Here is an 18673-nt window from a genome sequence, read left to right as displayed (position 1 = left end):
TCGTACAAACCACAGCAAAACAGTTAGGCGACCATTTAGTAATATTAACGTACATCAATATTCTCTTTTTTCCGCATGCAATGTCACTATGGAATAAATTACCCGAACAACTAGTTAACGCTAATACAACAGAATCGTTCATTCAGCTTGCAAACAACCTTTCCTTTGACCAATAAATTTTTTGTTCTTTTTTCCGCAATGGAGGCAGCTGCTTCCTGCATTCGTTATTTCATTTCGTGTGTAGTACGTAATTTCTTTATGTATTCCATCGCTGTGTGTACATGTTTACTACTGTTATATTACTCTTGTGTATTGCGTTGCATTGATGTGTGTACATATTTTATTACAGCTGTATTACTGTCATGTTCCGAATTGCGAAGCACATTTTTTTTCTGATCAAATATATGTTAGCGGTAGTTGCAATTAATGTATTTGTACGATGTATGTACCCACTCCTGCTTGGGCCCGAATAGGGCCTGCAGTATTTGTACATAAAAAGATATATATAAAAAAAATATATATATAGAGATATATAGCGAATTAGACAATGGGAAAGGAGGGGCTCGGTGAAATAAGACAGAAAATAAGAGTTGGCAGTCAAGAAAACCTCAGAAAGCAAAGGGGAGGTTGTGGTGGGTCATAGAAACAAATCAAGAATTTTTTTAGTCAAAAAGAAATCGGTGAAAAAATCCCCGCCCGGTGGGATCCGAACCCACGACCTCCAGAATACTGGTCTGGTGCGATAACCACTACGCTACCGGCGGGGCTGTTTCCCCACCAGTTTCTCGGGTATTTATGTTAAGGTATTTTTTTTCCTGTACTTGGGGGTGGTAGGCAGCGCCACTCTGACTACAAGGAGTGAAGGGGACCTTCTTTTAAACCCCCGGGCCGTGACTCGAGTGCCTACAACATGTCGAGAGTGGTAGACCAGCATTGAACCCTCTTAAGCTACCGTTGGCATCAAGACTGCCAGAACAGAGGCCCTCGCTAAGCATGTAGCGAATCAGAGAATGGGAAATGAGGGGCTCGGTGAAATAAGACAGAAAATAAGAGTTGGCAGTCAAGAAAACCTCAGAAAGCAAAGGGGAGGTTGTGGTGGGTCATATAAACAGATGAAGAATTTCTGAGTCAGAAAAAAATTGGTGAAAAAATGCCCGCCGGGTGGGATCCGAACCCCCGACCTCCAGAATACCGGTCTGGTGCAATAACCACTACGCTACCGGCGGGGCTGTTTCCCCACCTGTTTCTGGGGTATTTATGTTAAGGTATTTTTGTTTCCTGTACTTGGGGGTGGTAGCCAGCGCCACTCGGACTACATGGGGTGAAGGGGACCTTCTTTTAAACCCCCGGGCCGTGACTCGAGGTTTTTGCATTAGAACGGTGATTGTTAAACCTCAAACGGAAGAGTGTTTAGTCTGGCCGATGTATTTTTTGGCTCAGAGGGCACATTCCAGCTGGTATATGACGTTGGTGGAGTCAGAGATAAAGTTCCCTTTTACATTAACATTATACTTTGAAGCTGTGCTGTCTGCGCGCTGTGTGGTGGTCATTTGTGGGCAAACCTTACACCCTGGTTTCTTACAGTGCATGCAACCAGTAGTCTGTGGTCGGCTGATGCTGGATTCGGTGAGACGTCACCAAATTTTTTGCTACGTCTATAAACAACGCGTGGCGGCTAAGAAAATATTCTTGTTAGGCGTTCACTTTGAACAAGAATATTGGGATTTTTCCTTAGTATGGATGCAACTTTCGGGGGAGAGGCCGAATGGGTCAAAATGAGGTTTCTTTGTGGATTGCGCTTAGGAGCATTTTTACGAGAATATCCGTGCAGTTAAGCTGGTTAGCTCGGGCAATCACATCGTCGATCACCTGCTCTGGGTATTTTTTATTCAAGAACGCGGTTTTAAGTTCTGTGGCTTTAAAATCGAAATCCGCTTGGCTTGTGCAGATTCGTCTAAAACGGTGAGATTGGGGATAAGATATTGCGGTCTTGGAGTGACTGACATGGCTGCTGTGGAAGTGCAAATACTGGTGCGTGTCTGTAGGTTTCCTATAGAGATTAGTCTCCAGACTTCCCTGAGAAACTGTGACTGTAATATCCAGGAAATTTATGCTGTGCGTAGAGTACGCATGAGAAAGGCAGATGGTTGGATGCGCAAGGTTAAAAGCCTGAATTTCCATTTCACCATGCTTCAATATCATGAAGGAATTGTCTATATATCTCTTGTAGTACAGGCTTTAAATTTTGGGTTGCGAGGAAGTTTGACTCTACACATCCCATAACGATAATCGCGTAGTTGGGCCCGATTTTGGTGCCCGTTGAAGTTCCGCTGACTTGCACGTAATTTACACCATCAAACTCAAAATTGTTAAGCTCAAGGATAAAGTTAAGGAACGATTCATGGGTGAGTCACAATCGGGAGGTTCGCGAGTCCTACCTTATCTATAAGTTTAAGTCAGCATCATTCGGCATCAATGAAAGTTATGGGAAACTGACGAGTCTTTACTCCGAATTATAATTTCGGCCTTCCCCGTCTCCTCCCCATGTCTGCTTATTCATATGCTGGAATTCTGCATTACTCAGGCTAGTGTTATGCCTGTTCATTTCTTTCCCTCGACAATATTCGCCCATGAGTTGGTGACCCCCCTTAGATGGCTATAGTTTAATGCTAGCACCGTGTTCTTTAGCACAGTGGCTTCAAGAAACCAAAAATGACCAGCAAGTCTGGACATTATGTTCGGAGAAGAAGGCTGCGGTACCATTCTTAGGTTTGACACTATCACCTTCTAATCGATTTGTGCACGCGAGCCTGTGTGATTGCTTTCCTCTCCCGTTCCTTTTTGTCGTCCTGTTTTCTAATATTCATTGCTGACCGCCTCGGCGTTCAGATGTGTACCTACAGGTGCGCGTCAAGTGTGTGCACCTGCTTTCTGTTAGCTTTGTTTTCTTTACTTGTTTGAGCCTCTCTTTTTTTTCCTCCATTTGTTCTGCTTTTTTCTGCACTTTGCAAAGGATATACACTCATTTCCTGTCGAAACTGCCTTTCTGACTGCTTTTGCACGCACTACCCTTTCATCCCACGTATAGTACTGTATAGTACTGTTTCATGTTTCAATCACCTGACTCTGATTCTTAGAACGGATGTATATGGCCAGTTGTGCACCATATGCATGCATATTTTCTTGGCCCCTGTCTTGCCCCCATTTGCGACGGGACACTTAAAATAGCAATTAGTTTTTTTTTTCTTTTTCTTTTACTTCTTTCTCATGTTTGTACCAGGTGATTGTGATGTATTTGTAATTTTTTTTATGACCATGCCAATTTCGTGCATGGGCATATCGTGTTTCGACCCTTCTCTCTCACGCCTCTTGTCAGGGGGGAAAGGGGTCATTACCTTGTTAAATATTTTTCGTTGTTCCTTTTCTTCTTTGTTTTTCTCATTTTCGCACCGCGTGACTGATTTCTTGTTACCTGTTTTGCTTCTTCCACTTCTCTCATTTTTAACTGCCCACCAACATCAGATGGGATGCGCACATATCTAATATTACTTCGGTTGCTCTGCGCAAGACCTTTTATCTTCGCAGATGCCTTCGGTTGACCCCTCACTCAACCAAGCTTTTAGCCTATACTACTTACGTAAGACCGGTATTAGAATATGATAACACAGTATGGATTCCTTATACAGTCACTAACACTCAAAAGCTAGAAAATGTACAGAGGAAGGCAGCAAGATTCATCTGCAGCAAATATAGGCACACTGATTCTCCCACAAATATGTTAGAAAGCTCTGGCCTTCAAACACTTGCGATTAGGGCAAAACAAGGACGCCTTAATATTACTTTTCAGCTACTTCACAACCATTATAAATTTACCCATCATTGTACATCCGCCCATCAGACTCCCGCGTTACCAGGCACAAACATTCACACACACTGAAAGAGTACTCCTACCGCAATAACACGTTCAAGCACTCTTTTTTTCCACTTGCCATAAGGGAATTGAACTGTTTAGATTTCTCATTAACTAATGCGAAATCATTATCTGACTTTGCACCAAAATTAGAATATATGTTCTGTTAAGCTGTAACACCCGAAACCCCAGAGGCATTGCGCCACCAGTGAAAGAGTATTAGGGGAGTATATAGGTGTTAACTGGAGTGTTTGCAAGTTTGCTCTTATTTGCCTGTGTACCACTGCATTTCATGCACAATTTCTCTTCTTTTTGCTGTTGGTATCTTCGTCTTGTCAGAAGTTAAAAAGCGTGACTTGATTACGCTTTTTGTTTGTTATAAGTGTGTACATTTTGTAAGTTTTCAAGTGTGTCTCGAAGAATTTTAGCACCGTATTCTTCCTATCTATAAATTAAAGTAAACTAATTTGTATATTTTTCGTTCCTATACTTTGTGATGACTGCGATTTCACTACATTCCTCTTTCTGTTTTCTGCACTGATATTTATTTATGTATCACCTCCATGTATAATCTATTTGGCCACCTGCTATGGTGTCGGAATGAGACTGGCAGTATTGAAAATAAATAAATAAATGATCCTATTGTCAAACTCTTCCGTCCAGTGCCTTGGTCTCGACCTTGCTACATTCTCTATATATATGTAACCCCAAAACCCATTCTCTACTCTGCAGAAAGGAAGTCCTCTTCCTGGAATATCAGTAAACTTTTATTTTTGAAATGTTTTTCTCGTGTCTCTCTGTCTCTACTTAGCTCACACACACACACACACACACACACATATATATATATATATATATATATATATATATATATATATATATATATATATATATATATATATATATATATATATATATATATATATATGTGGTAGCCTCAACCACCCTCTACCACCCTCAAGCGTCAGATACACTTCTAGTAAATATAAATAGCCCAGAAAGTGAAGGAGAACACAGTCGCCCAGATAGCCGAATTGGTAAGGCATTCGCCATGTAATCGAAAGGCGTGGGTTCGATCCCCACTCTGGGCGCGTGTTTTTCTTTCTTTTTTTCTTCTGTATATTAAAAAAAATGTTTACTTCATTAACCGTAGTGAAAAAGAAAAGAGCCTAACCACACCCCTATGCCTTCTTTGGCGTTGTAGACTGCTGACCTATCTTTCTGTATTTCCTCAACGAGCCCCTCATTTCCTTATTATATATATATATATATATATATATATATATATATATATATATATATATATATATATATATATATATATATATATATAGATTTATATATATAGATAGTATAAGTAAAGAGTCGGATACACAGCAAGAACAATAAGAAACAATGTTTACTTACGTAGCGGCAACGGGACTTGCCTTCATCAGAGTAAAGTTACATGATTTTGCTGTCGCAAACATTTCGAACACATTTCTTATATAGGTTTGCATAAAACTGTGAGAAGGAGCGGAAAATGTTTCGGAAATGGAGAGTGTGCATACAGTCAGGCTACGCCTATGTTACAACAACAACAAAAAAAGAAAAAAAAAGGGGGGGGAGCGAGAGAGAGAAAAAGGGGTTGTGTTAACAATGCAGCGTTCAAGGTTGCACCATGACGGGTCAACGTAGGCCGCGCGGGCTGCAAGTTCAGACAATGGGGGAAACTGGACAACCGCGGTTTGAAAAGAAAGGGAAGAGTGTACAGTAAGGTATTCAGTGGCTGGGGAGACTGGTTGGGGTGGAACCGAAGATGGGTGTGCCCCGCACGGATGAAGAGAATAGATATTGGGCACAAAAGAGCATTTCACAGAAGCTAGCAACTGAACAGGAAATAGGTAGGGTCAAAAAAGGTTAAACATGACTAGATCACAAAGAGTTAAACATTCTTAAGTGGTGGTGGAAATGAGGCCTCCTTCCCCAGGACGAATGGCATTGTTCAGCCGCATTAGGCTAATAACGCTGCTGTATTAGGAGAGTTTCTGCGAATTCTGATGGGAAACTCGAGGGTAGGAATAATGAACATAGTTATAAAAATTATGAAGCCGCTAAATTTAATCGAGGGCTTCATTTAGGGCCGCTTTAATTAGCTGCTTCATAATTTTTATAACGATGTTCATTATTCTTACCCTCAAGTTTCCCATCAGAGTTCGCAGAAACTCTCCTAATACCGCAGCTTTATTAGCCTAATGCGGCTCAACACTGCCGTTAAGTAGAGAGAGTTAAGTAGAGTAGAGAGTTAAGTTAAGTAGAGAGAGAGACACACCAGAAAAACATTACAAATAAAAATAAGTTTATTGACGTTTCAGGAAGAGGACTTCCTTTCTTCCAAAGAAAGGGACTCCTCTCTTCCTGAAACATCAGTATAGTATTATTTTTACTTTTAATGTTTTTCTTGTGTGTCTCTGTCTCTACTTGCCTTAGATATATATAGGCTGGTATTACGGCTATGCTCACGGCGGATTTGTTCTCGGCTTAGGTTTCTTTGTCCCTGTGTCATTCAAAAGTGACAATCACCGCATTCGGCGCTATAAAGCACCTTCAGTTATCCGTAGTTATACATATACACATACATATATATATGTATAGACAGAAAATAAGGGTTGGCAGTCAAGAAAACCTCGGAACGTCAAGAGGAGAATGCAGTAGGTCAATAAAACAGATAAATAATTCGAAAAGACAGAAAGAAAGTGGCGAAAAAATGACCGCCAGGTGGAATCCGAGACCACGATATCCAGAATACGCGTCTGGTGCGATGACCACTGCGCTACCGGTGGGGCTATTTTCCCCTCCATTTTATGGGGTATTTATGTTAAGGTAATTTTATTTCCTGCGCTTGGAGGTGGTAGCCAGCACCGCTCGGGCTACTCGGGGTGAATGGGACCTTCTTTTTAACCCCCGGGCCATGACTCGATTGTCTACGACATGGCGAGAGTGGTCGCCCAGAGTTGAACCCTCTTAAGCTCCCTATGGCACCAAAACTGCCAGATCAGGGGACCTCTTACAATCATCATCATCATCATCATCATCAGCCCATCTACGCCCTTTGCAGGGCAAAAGCCTCTCCTATTATTCTCCAATTACCTCGGTCCTGTTCCAATTGTGACCAATTTATCCCCGCAATCTTCTTAATCTCATCTGCCCATCTGACTTTCGGCTGCCCCCTGCAACGCTTGCCTTCTCTAGGGATCCACTCTGTTACCCTTAATGACCAGCTGTTATCTTGCCTTCGCATTACATGCCCTGCCCACGTCCATTTCTTCTTCTTAATTTCTACTAATATGTCCTTAACACGTGTTTGTTCCCTGACCCACTCCGCTCTCGTCTTGTCCCTTATGTTACACCTATCATTTTACGCTTTATTGCCCGCTGAGACGTTCTCAATTTAAGTTGAACCCTCTTAGTGAGCCTCCAAGTTTCTGCCCCGTAGGTGAGTACCGGTAAGATGCAGCTGTCATACGCTTTCTTCTTCAGCGACAATGGTAGGCTGCTATTGATTATCTGAGAATGCCTGCCATATGCACCCCACCCAATTCTGATCCTTCTCATTATCTCTGCCTCATGGTTGGGATCTGGGGTCACAACTTTGCCTGAGTAGATATACTGCCTCGCCACCTATCTCAAACCGCTGTGCTGTCCGAGATTTTTGATCATTACTTTGGTTTTACTCATATTCATTTCCATGCCCACGGTTCTACTCTGTTTGTCCAGTGCGGAAAGCATGCTTTGCAATTCGTCTCCCGGTCATCAGCAAATCTGAGGTTATTGAGGTATTCTCCATTAACCCTTACTCCCACCTGTTCCGAATCCAATGTTCTTAATACTTCTTGTAAACATGCTGTGAATAATATTGGAGAGATTGTGTCTCCTTGTCTGACACCTTTCCTTATAGGTATTTTACTGCTCTCCCTATGGAGGATGATGGTAGCTGTAGACCGTTTGTAGATATCCTCTAGTATTCTTACATAATGCTCATCTACCCCCTGGTTCCGTAATGCCTGAATGACTGCTAGGGTTTCGACCGAGTCAAATGCTTTCTCATAATCTATTAAGGCTATATATAGGGGTTCAGTATACTCAGCGCACTTCTCTATCACCTGATTGACAGTGTGAATATGGTCCGTTGTTGAATAACCTTTACGGAACCCTGCTTGTTCTTTAGGTTGACTGAAAATCTAAGGTTGCAGAAATTCTGTTAGCGATTATCTTGGTAAGTACCTTGTAGACGACTGACAGTAAGCAGATCGGCCTGTATATTTTCAAGTGCTTCATGTCGCCTTTCTTATGGATTAGGATGATGTTCGCGTTCTTCCAAGATTTCGGTGCCATTGCGGTCATTAGGCATTGCGGATACAGGTTTGCCAGTTTTTCAAGTACAATTTCTCCGCCATCCTTCAAGAGGTCTGCTGTTATCTGATCGTCACCAGGCGCTTTGCGCCCTTTCATTTCTTTCAAAGCCTTCCTTACTTCTTCCGACGTTACTGGTGGGATGTCAATTTCCTCTGAGCTACTGTCTCGTTCGGCATTATCCTGGATGTCCCGGCTACTGTACAGATCCCTGTAGAACTCCTCGGCCACTGTGACTATTTTATCCCTATTTGTGATGACATTGCCTTGCTTATCTTTAAGTGCATACATCTGAATTTTCCCCACGCCAAGACGCCTCTTCACAGCTTTCAGGCTACCTTCGTTCTTTACAGTGTATTCGATCCTCTCTGTATTATACTTCCGTATGTCAGCTGTCTTACGCTTATTGATGAACTTCGAAAGCTCCGCTGGTTCTATTCTGTCAGCTGCGGTAGAGATTGTCATGGTTTGCCGTTTCCTAATTTACACTAATTTACACTATTATATTTAACTGCAACTGCTCGTATTCTCACCTTTCCTGCTACCATGAAGTTCCACCGTCTTCTACGTCCGAGTTTTATTGTCGCGTTAACCGTCTACGTCTACCCCTATATGAAACCCTATAAATCCTCGCCTTTCCGTTTCCAATCTGTGTTCCAATCACCTCGTCTTGAGTCTCCCGTAACCTCAAATCACACAGTTAGTTTACAAAGTAAATGTTTTTGTCTTTGTGAGAGCGTTTCTCTAGCTCATCGGTCCTACTCTCGTCGACCTCATTTGAAATTGCTCCAAAATATTAGGATCTCTAATGACACCTCGCCCATGAGGAAACTTACACACTTGTTTTACCTCTTACCTGCATTGTCAGGGCTGAAAAAGTCTCTTCTATCCTTACGAGTCTGCAGCAGTATGTCAGGACGACTGACGGGAGTGGGGCTCACACACAAACCCGTACGAAAGCTATTATGGTTTGGAACATATATCACTGGGGCCGGATGTACGTGATACAAACACCAATTCCAGCTGGTTGCAGTGAATAAAATAACAAGAAACCAATACGTTCCCCGCTATTTTTGCCGACACACTTCTTCCTGGGCTTAAGCGCAACGACCGAAGTTGGCCTTTTCTATTTGGCACGTGGCAAAGCTGCTATTTTGAAGAAGACTGGTTTTTATTTCAACTACATCACAGCGACTTACAGGAGAACATTTCGGCGCAGGGCTCTGTAACAGAAATAGTTTTTCAGACTAATATTTTATCTGAAGTACTACAACTAACATCAGTCATAGGATAAAAACACCGCGCTTAAAATGCGCCACATGTGTGGTCGTGGCTTTGTTCTGGTAAAAATGACTTACCGTCAGTTTAGACGGTCACCCGTTTGCTTCAGTAATGGGAAGCCATATATTCAGAAAAAAAGATACAAAAAAATTTGCTAGAGTGCCTGCATGGGCGAGTTCGTGTGACCCTGTGATCGCGGAAAGCGCGAGGCAAAAGAATGCAGCTCAGTGTGGCACCGTCTTATAATGAAGAGCCAAGTTTGGCATCCCCGTCATCGAGAAAAACGTACGCGACAAGGAGTTCAGGCTGGAGGAGGACCACCTGTGAAACAGCAGCTTGAAGTCAAGTCCTTGAAGTTAGTGTTTCGAGGCGCCTGTTCTTCAACCTGCATTTAAGACAGCCAGGAGCCAGGTGCTCTACTGCCTTCGTAAAGACAGTCGACACTGCGGCACTAGATGGAATGCCATGGCTATTATCCCAATGCACTCCAGCCATCGCGAAAATAGAGGATACACTAACACACAATTGCGTACACTGATTTTACAACAGCAAATATTGCAGAAAGGCCCTATGCGTCGATAGTCTCTACGTAGCGTTCCAACTTTACGTGTCGCCAAAGCAAACACTGCCCCGTACCATGCAACATGACAATGGAAAATTGCGGGCGACGCTTGTAACTTTCCAATGCTCTGAAGGGGAATGCTAAGTTAAACCTACCGCTTACTTTATCTTGAACTTTCTGTTGAACTGTCATGCTGTACTCGTCGGCATGCTCCCGCGGCCAATTCAAATATTCATAAATTAGTAACCAATAAAGGACATGGTAAGATTTGGAATTAGACTAGATTTGAGGAGGGACTTTAACAAGCTAGTACGAAAGAAGCCGAATAATGAGCTAACAGTACGACGTAAAGTAGACGAATTCAGTATCGCGCTGCAGAGCCGATACTCAGGTCTAACCGAGGTAGCGGAATTAACGACACAGGAAGCCAGCGACAACCTTACACGCATCGCCTTATCACGGAGTGTGCAGTAGAAGTCGGGGGCACGATGGCTAAACAGGATACTGGTAAACTTTGCGAGGAGACGACATATTTTATTAGGAAACGGCGAACCATGGCAATCTCCGCCCCAGCTGAGAGAATAGAATTAGCGCAGCCTTCGAAGTTAGTCAATAAGCGTAAGACAGCTGATATACGGAAGTATTATCTGGAGAGGATCAAAGATGCTGTAAAGAACTGAGTTAGCCTGAAAGCAGTGAAGAGGCGTCTTGGCGTGGGGAAAAATCAGATGTATGCACTTAAAGACAATAAAGGCAATGTCAACACAAATAGGGATAAAATATTCACAGTAGCCGAGGAGTTCTATAGGGATCTGTACCGTATCCATGACATCCAGGATAATGCCGAATGTAGTTCAGAGGAGATAGACATATCCCAGTAACGACAGAAGAAGTAAGAAGGGCCTTGAAAGAAATAAAAGGGGGCAAAGCACCTGGTGAGGACCAGATAACAGCAGACCTCTTGAAGGATGGCGGGGAAATTGTACTTGAAAAACTTCCACACCTGTAAACGAAATGCCTAATGACCGCAAGTGTACCAGAATCATAAAAGAACGCGAACATCATCCTAATTCATAAGAAAGGTGACATGAAGGACTTGACAAGTTACAGGCCGATCAGCTTACAGTCAGTCGTCTACAAGGTACTTACCAAGGTAATCGCTAACAGAATTTCTGCAACCTTAGATTTCAGCCAACCTAAAGAACACGCAGGGTTTCGTAAAGGCTATTCAACAATATACCATATTCACAAGATCAATCAGGTGATAGAGAAGTGCACTTAGTGTACGGAACCCCTATATATAGCCTTCATATATTATGAGAAAGCATTTTACTCGGTCGAAATTTCCGCAGTCATTCAGGAATTACCGAAGCAGGGTGTAGATAAGCATTATGTAAGAATACTAGAGGATGTCTACAATGGGTCCACAGCTACCATCATCCTCCATAAGGAGAGCAGTAAAATACCTTTAAGGAAGGCCGTCAGACTAGGAAACACAATCTATCCAATGTTATTCACAGCATGTTTACAAGAAGTATGTAGAACGTTGGATTGGGAACAGGTGGGAGTAAGGGTTAATGGAGAATACCTCAGTAACCTCAGATTTGCTGATGACGTTGCCTTGTTAAGTAACTCGGGAGACGAATTGCAAAGGGTGCTTTTCGCCCTGGCAGAGTAGAATCGTGGGCCTGAAAATTAATCTGCGGAAAACAAAAGTAATGATCGAAAACCTCGGAAAGCACAGCGGTTTGAGATAGCTGGCGAGGCAGTGGAAGTGGCAAGCAAATACTATATCTACTTAGGCCATGTTGTGGCCCCGGATCCCAACCATGAGGCTGAGATAATTAGAAGGCGAAGAATGGGGTGAAGTGCATTCGGCAGGCATTCTCGGATAATGAATGTCAGGCTACCATTTTTCGCTGAAGAAGAAAGTGTATGACAGCTGCATCTTACTGGTACTCACGAACGGGGCAGAAACTTGGAGACTCACTAAGAGGGTTCAACTTTAATTGAGATCGACTCAGCGAGCAATGGAACAGAAGATGATAGGTGTAGCATTAAGGTACAAGGAGAGAGCAGAGTGGGCCAGGGAACAAACGTCTGTTGAGGACGTATTAGTAGCATTTAAGAAGAAAAAATGGACGTGGGCAGGGCATGTAATGTGAAGGCAAGATAACCGTTGGTCATTAAAGGTCACATAGTTTACCCCTAGAGAAGGCAAGCGTTGCATGGGGTGGAAGAAAGTTAGATGGGCAGATGAGATCAAGATGTTTGCAGGGATAAATTGGTCGTAGTTAGTACTGGACCGGGATAACAGGAGATTAATGGGAGAGGCCTTTGCCCTGCAGTGGGCGTAGATAGGCTGCTGCTGCTGCTGATGGTGATGATGATGATGGTGAATGACATTAGGCATACGCTCACAATTTAGGATTTATTATGGTCCACCCGCACCAGTTGGTACCAACTGGTACCAATTGGTACCAATTTACTAAGCGTCCGTACTGCAGCGAGTAGCAGCTGACGTCGCCAGACCTGAAAGCCTTACTTGGGGCAAAATGTTCCAACCGGGTGAAATACCCCACACTTTCTGCTTTCAACATTCACAGAACAGCGTCCGTACAGTTGCACATACCCTCACTGATGGGTATAAGAAACTTGGTGTAAGCATCCACCTATATTGCTTTCGCGTGACCTAATGGGGCTGACGCCGCCAAAAAGGCTGACCTGACGAAGCTCTAAAATCATTTCACGCTATTTTGCCGGAACAGAGTTCGAGGTAGAACACCGAGCGCTGAACGTACACGCTCAATCAAAATTCTCTATGCCACTCCTAACCCTTCTGGACCACACAGAATACCAAAAATAGGTTTTACCTTTAAATTTGAACAAACTATTGATTGACTGTAAGAAAGAAAGTTGCTTGCCTTAGCTTTCCGGCATAAAGCGTTTCAGCCTCATTCAAGACGTAAGCTTGTACATTAATTGTTTGGCGGCCCCCACATTTTTGGCTTGACCTGGAAAATTTTCACATAGACTGCGTCAAGCAGCGGGTACAGATGAATACTGTAAACACTAAAGGCGAAGTCCTACACCTTTGCTTAAGACCACAGAACATGCGAGACATGCACTGTTTTTTTGCCAACCAAAGTGACACAAATACGCCAGGCGTATCGAAGAAACGCTCATAAAAAGGAATGTGGGCTCCTGCTGCTGCGTGCGACTACTGACTCTGCTGTTCCATGTGTGCATGCATGCATGAGTCAATCAATCAATCAATCAATCAATCAATCAATCAATCAATCAATAAATCAATCAATCAATCAATAAATCAATTAATCAAAAAGTGGTTTGCAGACAAGGTGATGATGATGGTGTTTAATGGCAGAAGGCCAACGAGGGCAAAGAACGCCAGAAAAGTTATTTAATGAAAAGTAGTGATTACCAAGACGGGTAGGTTTAAAACGTGTAAACCGGGCATAGTAAGATCAATGAAGATAATGGTGATAGCTGGTGTATACGGCCAGATTTGATTATGCATGATAGGAAATGAGGTTTAAAAACTTAAGGTCTGACAAATACTTAAACACGCGTTTCACAGAAACCATGGCATCGTCACCCAGAAACAACGATGGGTGTGGGGATATATGTTGTCTGTAGAGTTTTCTGAAGTGTTTGTGTCGTGTTGTGTCAAGTGCCTTGCATTGTATGAGTATGTGGACTACGGATAGGCCCTCCCCACACCTGCTACACAGGGGTCTTGGAGAGCCCGTGAGCAGGTGCGAGTGCATTACATGTGTATGGCCTATAATCTAGCTAAGGTAACTTCAATGTGCCTGTTGTGTGAGTCAGTAGTGTATTGTCCCAAGTGCGGTTTTATGACGTGTAGTTTGTCTGTTCGCTCCAGTCTGCTTGCCAAGTTTTACGGAGTTGCTGCCTTATGTGTGGCTTGAGGTCTGTGTAAGGTAGTGTTGTTATGTTTACTGTGATTAGGAGTGCAACATTGGCGGCCATTTCATCCGCCAGTTCATTTCCGCCGATGCCATAGTGGCCTGGCACCCAACACACATTCACCTCAAGGTTGAAGAATACGCCACCATAAGTGATTTGAAGACAAGGTTAACTTCATGGTTTTTCGATGACTTTCCGGATGACAATGCATGGACGACGCTTAGCGAATCTGTATAGATGACGTGTTTAGGAATATGATGTTCAACTATCTGACTTACAACCAGAAAAATGCCGTATGCTTCTGGCGTAAAAATACTTGTATTAATATTCATGGTTCTATATGCTTCAAAATTGGGTCCATGTGCAGCACAAGACACCGCAGTGAACGTTTTAGATAAATCGCTGAAAAACTCTGCAGCCCTGCATTTATCCTGCAGATACATGAAATGCTGCAAAATCCCACTTCTTGGTGACTTGTTCTTATTGTATCGTACGAAAGACAGATCACATGACACAGGTCCGAGATGCCATGGTTCTACAAGATCAGTGTGAGATGATTTGAATGTGTCTAAGAAGGAGACCTCATGAATAGTCACCTCGTCCCTCACTTTCTGCGAGAAGGGAACAGAAATTGATGGGCGGTTTAAAAAGGGTTTATTTCTGGACGTATCATTAAAAACCGGTTTAAAGGGATGGTTATTCATTGATGAGATTTCGGAGGCATATAGAAGATCAACATAAATTCGCTGGTACGGTAAGCACCATTTGTCGCACTCAGCATAGAGACTGTGGACAGGACTGATACGGAATGCCCCACAAGGCAGGCGAAGCCCCAAGTGAAGCGCTGGGTCGAGCATTTTAAGTGCTGTTTTTTGGCTGACCCATACACAACACTTCCGTAGTCCAACCGTGACCCCACCAACGCGGCATAAAGTCGAAGCAAATGTTGTTTGTCTGCACCGTGTGATTAGTGAGATAAGGCTTTCAGAATATTCATTGTTTTGAGACATTTTTGTTTGAGTCGTTTTATGTGAGGGAGGAATGTGAGTTTCTCGTCAAACATCACACCCAAAAAATTTTTTCTCTTTTTACTGGAATTGAGTCAGCAAGGAGTTTTACTTCGGGATCGGGCAGGATGCCCCGCCTTTTTGAGAATACAACATAGGTACTTTTAGAAGGATTAGGTTTTAATGCATTTTCATCTGTCCAGCGGGAACGTTTGTTTACCCGAAGCTGGACCTGACGTTCACAAATTGATATTTTACATGATTCGAAAGATATTTGAACGTCCTCAACATACATCAAGCAGGATATACTTGGCGACAGTACCTTTCGGAGACAGTTCATCTTAACTATAAACAAGGTGCAGCTCAATACACCGCCTTGAGGCACGCCATTCTCCTGCACATGAACGTTTGAAAGTGCCGAACCGACTCTGACACGAAATGTTCGTTCAGACAGGTAACTGGAAAGAGTATTCAGCATGTTACCTGTTACACCATAGGATTTTAGGTCTGCAGAATGCCATAACGCCATGCCGTATCATAAGCTTTCTCGATATCAAAAAATACGGTCATGTAATACTGATTGTGTATAAAGGCATCCTTAATGTAAGATTCCAGTGCAACTAATTGATCGTTTGTGGATCGCCCTGCCCGGAAGCCTGCCTGGCAGCTCTCGAGAAGACAATTTTACTCAAAAAAGTACACGAGCCTACGGTTTATCATCATAGTGTATGTGATTTTGTCTGCACCTGGCGCTAAAGGCTTACTAGTGGTCAGGGCTGCCTTCAGCTCATGAATTGGAAAAAGAGAATTGTAAGAAGTGTGTGACTTATTATCACGCAGGGACTTCTTTTCAACAGATGTTTTGTGTTTCATGAAAGTGTTTGTGTAGTATGCTGACCTGGACACGTGTTGGAAGTGTTGTGCGAGTGTGTTAGCCTGGTCTTCCAGTGTGTCCCCTGTTGTACAGACCAGAGGCAGGCTGTGTGTCTGTTGTCCTTTGAGTTTGCGTATTCGTGTCCATACTTTTCGTGTGTCTGTGTAGGAGTAATTGATGTTAAGAATGTACGCCAACTCTCTCGTTTTGCCTCACGGCGCACACGTTTTCCGAATGCCTTGGCCCGTTTGAACAAAATAAGGTTACGCGACGTGGGGTACCGACGGAGGATACCCTACGCCTTGTTCTGGGCCTCTCGCGCTCGCCTACAGGCCTCATTTCACCACGGCCTCCTCTGGTTGCGCGGGGCACCTGAGGCCGTGGGAATGGACTTTTCAGCAGCGTCGAGGATGTGCGCCGTGAGGAGTTGGGTAGCTTCTTCAACGTGTAGGTGTCCAATGAATGTGTGGTGTAGTTTGAATGTCTCTGCAAATGTATTCTAGTTAGCTCTTGCTTCATCGAACCTGTTTTTGGAAGATGGACTGCATGGCCCTTTACCTATATATGTTAGTGAGGTGGGGAAGTGGTCACTGCCATAAGGGTCAATGCCCACACCCCACGCGAGGAGAGGAAAGAGAACTACGGAGCCACTCGCCAAGTCAAGATATGAGTACGTGTTGTGTCCAATGGTATGGTATGTAGGCTGTTTATTGTTGAAAACGCATGCTTCTGAAGATGTAAGGAATTTCTCTATCAGCCGACATCGGGAATCCGTGCGAAAAGAGCCTCAAAGACAGTTGTGAGCATTAAGGTCGCCTGTAAGGATGTATGGTTCTCTGCTGGTCAAACAGCGCCTCGAAGTCAGAGCTTGAAAGTGCAACATCAGGAGGAATGTATATGGAGCATACCGTTATCAACCTATTAAATAATATTGTTCGAATTGCCACAGCCTCAAGGACCGTGTTCAGAGTGACAGGGTGGCATGCTAAGGATTTCCGGGCGATTATGGCCACACCCCCAGAAGAGTGCGTGCAGCCATCCCTGTACTTTCTGTATACCAGGTAACTGTTCAAGAAATTATTGTGTTTAGAATTCAAATGTGTTTCCTGAACACACATTGCACTTGGCTGATAAGCATGCAGTATTTCGTATACATCGTCAAGATTATTGAGAAGTCCTCTGCAGTTCTATTGTGTTATGTTTTCTCTTCCCATTATGATGTGTTCGGAGCTACTGGAGTGTGACTATTTATGTAGGGTCTTTCGGGGCTTGGACTCTTGGAAGGGGTTTTCTGGCCTTCTCTGCTGACCTGGACGTCGCAGCCCGTTCCTTCCGCTTCGATGAAATCCGGAAGGGCTCGACGTTCACGTCGTCATCTGAAGGGAAGGGGGGTGCCTAGCGGACTGGGCCCCCTTGAATTGGTACCCTTCCGGGTGTTCTTTGCCTGCGCCACGGGCGGGGCAGGCGGTGGAGCTTGGATAGGCACTGCTGAGGGCCCTCCCGTCTCCATCTCCATGCCCTCAGGTGTCCCTAGGGCCGGTGGAGAGGAAAAAGTGAGAGCGGCAGAGCTCCCAGCGGCTATCACAATCGCCACATTTGCTGGAGTCGCCCCACTGGGCGATTCCTGACACCGCTAGACTACCGAAGGCAGTCCGGCAAGAGATGGGGCCCCCGCAGCCTCTACAGGTGTTGTAGAAGCAGCAGGTGGCTGCTCAGCTGGGGGCTGGGACAGCAACACATCAGCAGCAAGGCTGCACTGTGTCGCTGTGCTGACCAAACGCCGCCCCAGCCTCCGGCGGGCAGCGTGTGGCCGAAATCAGCTTGTGCTTTTGGCGTGCCTCAGCAAAGGTGATGTTTTCTGTAACTTTCATTTGTAGAATTACTTTTTCTGCTTTGAATTTTGGGCATGTTCGCGAATAAGCAGCGTGTGCGACACTGCAATTCGGGCATTTCACTGTGCTGTTTCGACAGTCATCCGACGAATGGTCAGACTCTGAACATTTAGGACAAGTCACCTTTCCTCGACAAGATAGTGTTCCATGGCCCTATCGTTGGCATTTAAAGCATCGCCTGGGGTTAGGGACATATGTTCATACATTGCAGCTTTGGAAGCCCACTTTGACCTTTTCAGGTGGGGTTGTGAAATCAAATGTTAGGACAATATGCTTTGTTTGGGATTCCTTCATTTGCTCTACGGATTACAATTCGTTTAACAGAGGTTACTCCTTGAGGTTGAAGCGCCTGAAGAAGTTCCACCTCTGTCTCAGACTGTAATTCTTTTTCTGAGATTACACGTTGAGAGGAGTTGAGGGTTCTATGTGGAGTCACAGTAACAGACAGGTCAGCCAACGTGGTCTGTTTCAGGAGGTTTTCGCTTTGATTTTTTTCTTTTTACTTAAACAAGTACGTCACCGGATGAAAGCTTCTTAGCATCATAGTCTGAGCCGACAACAGACTCAATGCATTTGGCCAAAAGAATGACTGACTTCTTGCCAACAGGGGTGTCCTCTGTGGAATGGACTACAAGATGTTTATAGAAATGTTCTGCCTTCTCTTTAGCAAGTACTTCGGTGCGGCCTCTTTTGGGAGACCGATCATTGGAGGGGGGGGGGGTTAAGGAAATACAATACAGCATGTATAAAAGCAGGCAGACGGGGGTACTTTCTTCTTTGACGTTACCCTGGTAGTCAAAGAGGTCC

At 43.9% G+C, this 18673-nt stretch overlaps 1 protein-coding gene and 1 non-coding gene across 2 annotated transcripts in view; both read right to left on the bottom strand.

Moving 5' to 3' along the window:
* Positions 1–9257, bottom strand: part of LOC144148083 (farnesoate epoxidase-like) — a 40729-nt gene extending 31472 nt beyond the window's left edge. The window contains exon 1 of the mRNA XM_077679676.1: positions 9159–9257. Within this exon, the coding sequence (XP_077535802.1) occupies positions 9159–9164 (6 nt within the window). The 5' untranslated portion in view covers positions 9165–9257. The remainder of the gene's footprint in view (positions 1–9158) is intronic.
* On the bottom strand, positions 692–764 carry Trnat-agu (transfer RNA threonine (anticodon AGU)). The gene has a single exon. It is a non-coding gene; the product is annotated as a tRNA-Thr (tRNA).
* Positions 9258–18673: the final 9416 nt, after the last annotated feature.

Source organism: Haemaphysalis longicornis, unplaced genomic scaffold, assembly GCF_048455015.1.
Source record: "Haemaphysalis longicornis isolate Haplotype H1 unplaced genomic scaffold, Haemaphysalis longicornis Haplotype H1 scaffold_76, whole genome shotgun sequence".
In the NCBI taxonomy this organism is placed as follows: Eukaryota; Metazoa; Arthropoda; class Arachnida; order Ixodida; family Ixodidae; genus Haemaphysalis; species Haemaphysalis longicornis.
Note: the sequence above shows the minus strand (reverse complement) of the source record. Positions and strands in the feature narration are given on the sequence as shown.